Source organism: Helobdella robusta (assembly GCF_000326865.2).
Source record: "Helobdella robusta unplaced genomic scaffold HELROscaffold_30, whole genome shotgun sequence".
Lineage (NCBI taxonomy): Eukaryota > Metazoa > Annelida > Clitellata > Rhynchobdellida > Glossiphoniidae > Helobdella > Helobdella robusta.
This window is the reverse complement of record NW_008704502.1, coordinates 1,642,166-1,649,850: the sequence shown is the minus strand read 5'-3', so window position 1 is coordinate 1,649,850 and position 7,685 is coordinate 1,642,166. Positions and strand designations below refer to the sequence as shown.

Sequence of the window (7,685 nt, the reverse complement as noted above, 5' to 3'; positions counted from 1 at the left end):
GAATGAATGAATGAATGAATGAATGAATGAATGAATGAATGAATGAATGAATGAATGAATGAATGAATGAATGAATGAATGAATGAATGAATGAATGAATGAATGAATGAATGAATGAATGAATGAATGAATGAATGAATGAATGAATGAATGAATGAATGAATGAAAGAATGAATGAATGAATGAAGGAATGAATGAATGAATGAATGAATGAATGAATGAATGAATGAATGAATGAATGAATGAATGAATGAATGAATGAATGAATGAATGAATGAATGAATGAATAAATGAATGAAGTGAATGAATGAATGAATGAATGAATGAATAAATGAATGAATGAATGAATGAATGAATGAAAGAATGAATGAATGAATGAATGAATGAATGAATGAATGAATGAATGAATGAATGAATGAATGAATGAATGAATGAATGAATGAAAGAATGAATGAATGAATGAATGAATGAATGAATGAATGAATGAATGAATGAATGAATGAATAAGAAGATTAGTGAATCACCAACACTATATAATAATATAATATATAACACTATATAATAAAATATGATCAATAACTCTACATATCTATATACAGATCTTTATAACCGTATATATAATCAATAACTCTGCATAACTATATATAAATCTATATTAAGGTATATAACACTATATAGCAATATATAACTAATAACTCTACATAACTATATACAAATCTATATAACCGCATATAAAACTATATAACAATATATAACTAATAACTCTACATAACTATATATAAACCTATATAACCGTTTATAACACTATATAATAATTTATAATCAATAACTCTACATAACTATATATAAATCTTTATAGCCGTATATAAAATCAATAACTCAACATAACTACATATAAGCCTATGTAACTGTATGTAACACTATATAGTAATATATAACCAATAACTCTATATAACTATATATAAATCTATAAAACCGTATATAACACTATATAATGATATATAATCAATAGTTCTACATAACTATATAAAAATCTATATAACCGCATATAACATTATATAATCATATATAACCAATAACTCTACCTAACTATATAAAAATCTATATAACCGCATATAACACTATATAATAATATATAAACAATAACTCAACATAACTATATCTAAATCTATATAACCGCATATAAAACTATATATCAATATATAACTAATAACACTACATAACTATTTAAAAACCTATATAACCGTTTATAACACTATATAATAATGTATAATCAATAACTCTACATAACTATATATAAATCTTTATAACCGTATATAACACTATATAGTAATGTATAACCAATATCTCTACATAACTATGTATAAATCTATAAAACCGTATATGACACTAAATAAAAATATATAATCAATAACTCTACATAAACTATATATAAATCTATATAACCGTGTATAACACTATTCAATAACATATAACCAATAACTCAACATAACTATGTATAAATCTATATAGCCGCATATAACAATATATTACAATATATAACTAATAACTCTACATAACTATATATAAACCTATATAACCGCATATAACACTATATAATAATATATAACCAATAAATATACAGTACTATATATAAACCTATATAACCGTTTATAACACTATATAATAATATATAATCAATAACTCTACATAACTATATATAAATCTTTATAACCGTATATATAATCAATAATTCTACATAACTATATATAAATCTATATAACGGTATATAACACTATAAAGTAATATAGAACCAATAACTCTACATAACTACATATAAATCTATATAACCGTATATAACACTATATAATAATGTATAACCAATAACTATAGACAACCTATATATATATATATTAACCTATATAACCGTATATAACACTATATAATAATATGTTATCAATAACTCTACATAACTATATATAAACCTATATAACCGTATATAACATTATATAATAAAATATAATCAATAAATCTTCATAACTATATATAAATTTTTATAACCGTATATAACACTATATAATAAAATATAACCAATAACTCTACTTAACTCTATAAATATCTTTATTACCGTATACAACACTATACAATAATATATAATCAATAACTCTATATAACTATATATAAATTTATATAACCGCATATAACACTATATAATAATATATAACCAATAAAACTACATAACTATATATAAACCTATATAACCCTATATAACACTATATAATAATATTTAATCCATAACTCTACATAACTATATATAAATCTTTATAACCGTATATAACACTATATAATAATATATAACCAATAACTCTACATAACTATGTATTAATCTATATAACCGTATATAACATTATATATTAATATATAATCAATAACTCTACATAACTCTATATAAATCTATATAACCGTGTATAACACTATATAGCAATATATAACCAATATCTATACATAACTATATATAAATCTATAAAACTGAATATAACATTATATAATAATATATAATCAATAACTCTACATAACTATATATAAATCTATAAAACTGTATATAACATTATATAATTATATATAATCAATAACTCTACATAACTATATATAAATCTATATAACCGCATATAACACTATATAATAATATATAACCAACAACTCTACATAACTATATATAAATCTATATAACCGTATATAACATTATATAATAAAATCACTAACTCTACATAACTATATATAAATCTTTATAACCGTATATAACACTATATAGTAATATATAACCAATAACTCTACATAAAAACGTTATTGTTGAGGTCTGGGTTTGTTGAATGCAAACATGCATAATGCGGCTCTTTGTACTAAAAAACATTTTTTAATTTAAAAAAATTGATCTGCCAATCAAATGGGCTATGTCTATCAAATTGTTAAATAACGCAAACTTAATCAACAAAAATTTTTAAAAGCTTTAAAATTTCTAAATCAACTATTCAGCGATATGCATTGTGGAATCATCATTAGGTACAATTCATTCATCTGCAAGGGGCATGCTTTTAGATAGGTTTCTCATTACTTCCTTTGTTTAAAAAGTTTTGAATAACCCAAAATTTTATTTATTGTCAGTTCTTTTTTTAAAATAGTTCTTAATTTCTTCCTTTTCACAGTTGATTTATTGTTTTCCCAAACATTCAGAACTCTAATCTAGTCTTATAAAGGTTTGTTAACCATATTACCTAGTATATGTAAGCTGGTTTAGACGTTGAATTTCTCATAACTGCCATTATTCCTACAACTCCGTAACTTCTGGAACGCAATAGTTACTAAACCATCTTCCAATTTGTTGTAAAATATCTAAAATCATATTAATACTAGTCAGTAAACTAATCTATGCAATCATGTTTGTTATAAGTTTATACTTCTGCGAAATAGTGTTGTTTCTGATGTATGTTCATTCCCTTCTGATTGGGCCTCTGAATGAATCGTACAAACAAGTAAAAGATCCAGTTAGCAACGTGTCTCTCTGCTTTGACATTGGGATGAAATTAAACGAAGGAAAGGTAAGATCAGAGATAGAATGTTCTGTTAAATGTTCTATGTTTGATTTTCCTGTTAGCAACGCAAAATGTAATGCTTTTAATTATATTGATGATTTATCAAATAATGATTTCTCGGCCAAATGCCAAATGTTCTCTGTAGAGTTTGAAACGAGCTTTGTTTCGATGATCGAAATGGAGAATTGTACTGGATTCGCGGTTAGTTTTGTTCATTTGTGAGTAAATGATTTTGTGAAAATTGTTTTTTGCTTTTCAGAATGTCGGAAACAAATTCAAAATAAGTAAATTCATTTTCAATTATTTTATAAAATAAAGATACCTCTTTAGCCATAAAGCAAATATAAAAAAAAACAACAAACCCGATTTTAATGTTTGTTCACACAACAAAATATTATCCGTTTGGTAATTTATAAATAAATTTTTGTCCAAATAGGAACAAGTCTTGGCACCATCAACAGTTCCCAATGCAACTTTCCATTTACATACAACGGTGGACTGTTCTACAATTGTTCCAACAAACTGCCTGGAGTACCTAATCCACGTGGAATGTTTTTATGCCTAACTGGACGCAGAATTTTGGCCATTTGTCTTGATCTCCTAGGTAAACTTTTTAAATTTTTGTATTACGGAATTTGAATATGACATGTGTAGTATAAAGTTTAATGTCACATCATTTGTAGCACAAACATTTCATTGCAGTATTGTTGGTCTAGTAGATACCGATTTTTAAACAAATCAAGCTGAATCAGAACTGTGCATTAAAGAATTAAGTTAAGTTTTTCCACAACTGAACATTTTTTAATGACAAAGACAACTTGTGTAAAAACCTACACGAATTGTCATTATTTACTCAAATGGGTTACTCATTATGAAATTAAAATTGAATTTGTAGTAATTTTTGTAATTCAGATAGTTTGAGGAGCTCAAACTTGCTAGCGATAATATTTTTTTAGATCTTAATATCACTAACATGACGATTTTGTTGGATATTCCGAACTTCTCTTATCCAACAACTGTGTTATCTGTCAATGGATGGATTGTCATCCAACAAAGAATTGATGGCTCACAAAGTTTCAATAAGAACTGGCAACAATACAAGGTTAAAAAATCTATTCTTTTCTAAAGATGTTTTGCAGAGATTCGTATTTAAGTTGAAACGTTTCGGCCGATGTGTTTTATTTAAATGAATATTCGTTGAAAAATGTTGATTCACGCAATCAAACTCTTGAATTTTTGCAAAAATTATTTTCTTTGGAAACATTGTTTAACAGGACGGTTTTGGTTTATACAACGCCAATTTCTGGTTAGGATTAGAGAAAATTTATCAACTGACAAGCTCAGCTGGCTACAGATTGAGATTTGAAATTTTGGTTAAAAATGGAGCTTGGATATCTGATGAATACGACAGTTTCAAGGTGATGGTGCATTTATTATTCAACAAAACTGAGAATGTTTTAAAAAGTTGTTCTTATATTTTTTAGATTGACTCAGAAGATTCCAAATATGCAATCAATGTTTCGGGCTATATTGGTGACAACTTGGATATTTTGAATTGGAAACCTGGAGCTAGAAAGCACTTTCAAAATGGGATGAAATTTTCAACTCCAGATCAAGACAACACTCCTCAATTGAAAAACTGTGCCAACCAGTACTCCTCTGGGAACTGGTTCAACAACTGTTACATGCAAGATGTTAATGGAATTTACGGTTATCATGATTTGTATTACACTGCAAAATATTCCTCTCTGACCTACTGCCGAATGATGATCAAATTGATTTGAAGTGAAAATTTAAAGTTAATATCTGACCAAACATTTTACAGAATATAAACAATCATTTATTTTTGTTAGGATTTCTAAAACATTTACATAAATATTTATTACTTTTCAAAGTTTAGATTAACATTTCTAGCTAGGATGCTGTTTTTATAATGCAGTTCAATAAATTTATTTCAATTTTGTTCACTGATGATGGTAATGATGAAAGAATGATGATGAAACAATTTTGGCTAACTTATTGCCTGGTCAAAATATGTTTATTGTATCGGCATGTGATGAACTTTTAAAATGTGAAATAATTGCCAGTAAATCAAGTTATTTTCCAAAAGTTGGCGGTTTTTGCGTTTTTTTTTGGTTTTTTAAAGTGTTTATCTAGTGAAACCAGTATTTTTTAGCAACCATTTCCACGTTTACCCTAAGCCGGCAAACCTGGCATCCCCTGGAGAATGACATAAGCTCTCTAGGGTCCCGCGTTGGGAAACAGTGCACTAATGCGTTCTAAATGCACTGAAACATATTACCAAAATGCAACTGTTTTAAATTTAAATGCAACAAATTTTAAAAATATTGATTTTTTACTTACAATGTTCCTAATTTACCGGTTCGAATTCACAATTGAAACGGCAATTAACGGTCATTAGCATAGTCATTTATCAGCTTGATTGTGTTTGCGCAAATTTAAATGTTTATTTTCCGACGATAAAGTGAGCACTTAAAACAATAGAAATTTAGCAGATCCATCAAATAAATATGAGTTTGAAACTATCGTCAGCCCAAATTGCGTTTTTGAATGTCAAATTTTACCGAAATTCATAAGGCCGCCATGATTTCTGTCTCTCCACTTGTGTTCTTCACGATCTTCCTCACGTTCCAACAAAGTTTTGAAAATTTGTACAAACAAATCAAACATCCACTCTCCAATGAGACCGTTTGTCTTGATACAAAACCGATCATTGAGCAGGTTAACATCAGATCATTGCTGGAATGTTTGGCCAAATGTTCTCAATTGAATTCCTCAGCAAGTATGAACCTCACAAAGATGAATGACTCATGCAATGCATTCAACTACATCTCCAACAGTGAGAGTCCTTTGAAAAACTGTCAACTTATCCACCTTGAACAAAAGAAGTTTTTAATGATGCTTAAAGGGAATGGTTGTTGGGGATTCACCGTTAGTTGAGAATATTTGAGATATTATAAGTCAGTATAAAAATTTTTAAATTATTAATATTTTTTGCAGAATATTGGATACAAATTCAGATTTGAAAGTGAGTTTGTGTCAGTCATTTAGTTATTTCTGTTGTTTTCATATTTTTATGAAATAATTACAAAGTTTGCTTAAACTTAAATATATTCTAATGATTTTCACATTTTTTAGCAACACATAAAGAGAATTATTAAGAGTGTTTTTCATAAGTTAGTCATTAGTCAGAACCCATTTGGTAGCTACTCATTCATTTTAAGCATTTATACAACAACAGTGTTTTCAAAATAATTATTCTGGAATTTCAATTTCTGTTACAGATTGCAATGTCACCAATGGAACAATTTCTTTGACCATTCCAACTTTTAGCACTCCAACAACTGTGTTGTGTGTCAACGGATGGATTGTCATCCAGCAAAGAATTGATGGCTCGCAAAGTTTCAATCAGAGTTGGGCAAAATATAAAGTAAGTGTTGGAAGAAAATTTTTTGCAAAAGGTTTACTTTTAGTGAATTGGAATAAAACAATAATAACAAAACAAATCGAACGTTTTTTTTTTTTGAAAATTTCTAAAGAAAAAAATCTTCTTAAATAACATTTCATTAAAGTCCAGAATTGTTCAAAAATCTCAGGCAGGTTTCGGAACATTCAATGCTAATTTTTGGTTGGGATTGGAGAAAATCTATCAGCTGACCAACTCGGCCAGCTACAGATTGAGATTTGAAGTTATTGTGGATGGTGATTGGTTGCTGGACGAATATGACAGCTTCAAAGAAAGATAACCCATTCTATTAATTTATTCTTAATAATTATAATATGTATTTCTATTTCATTTAGATTGATTCGGAAGTTTTGAGTTACACAATACATGTGTTCGGATACAGTGGGAATAACTTGGATGTGATGAATAGAAATGGAATACGTTATCAAAATGCCGCAAGGTTTTCAACTCCAGATCACGACACGGCCGGCAATTGCGCCAATATGTACAGTTCTGGTTTCTGGTTCAATAATTGTTATACCATAAATTTGAATGGTATTTATGGTGGGAGGGATGAAATGTACTACACAGCTAAAACTGGAACTTGGCGTCAACTCGTTTACTGCAGGATGATGATCAAGTTGAATTGA

The 7,685-nt window shown here is 27.5% G+C and overlaps 2 protein-coding genes across 2 annotated transcripts; both read left to right on the top strand.

Moving 5' to 3' along the window:
* Window positions 1-4,542: 4,542 nt before the first annotated feature.
* On the top strand, window positions 4,543-5,353 carry HELRODRAFT_81674 (hypothetical protein; the record flags this gene model as incomplete). Its single annotated transcript, XM_009022085.1, has 3 exons — window positions 4,543-4,671; window positions 4,844-4,987; window positions 5,054-5,353. 3 exons carry the CDS (start codon window positions 4,543-4,545, stop codon window positions 5,351-5,353), a joined length of 573 nt encoding a protein of 190 aa, XP_009020333.1.
* Window positions 5,354-6,173: 820 nt separating this feature from the next.
* Window positions 6,174-7,685, top strand: HELRODRAFT_174641 (hypothetical protein; the record flags this gene model as incomplete). Its single annotated transcript, XM_009022084.1, has 5 exons — window positions 6,174-6,521; window positions 6,591-6,618; window positions 6,875-7,020; window positions 7,187-7,279; window positions 7,392-7,685. 5 exons carry the CDS (start codon window positions 6,174-6,176, stop codon window positions 7,683-7,685), a joined length of 909 nt encoding a protein of 302 aa, XP_009020332.1.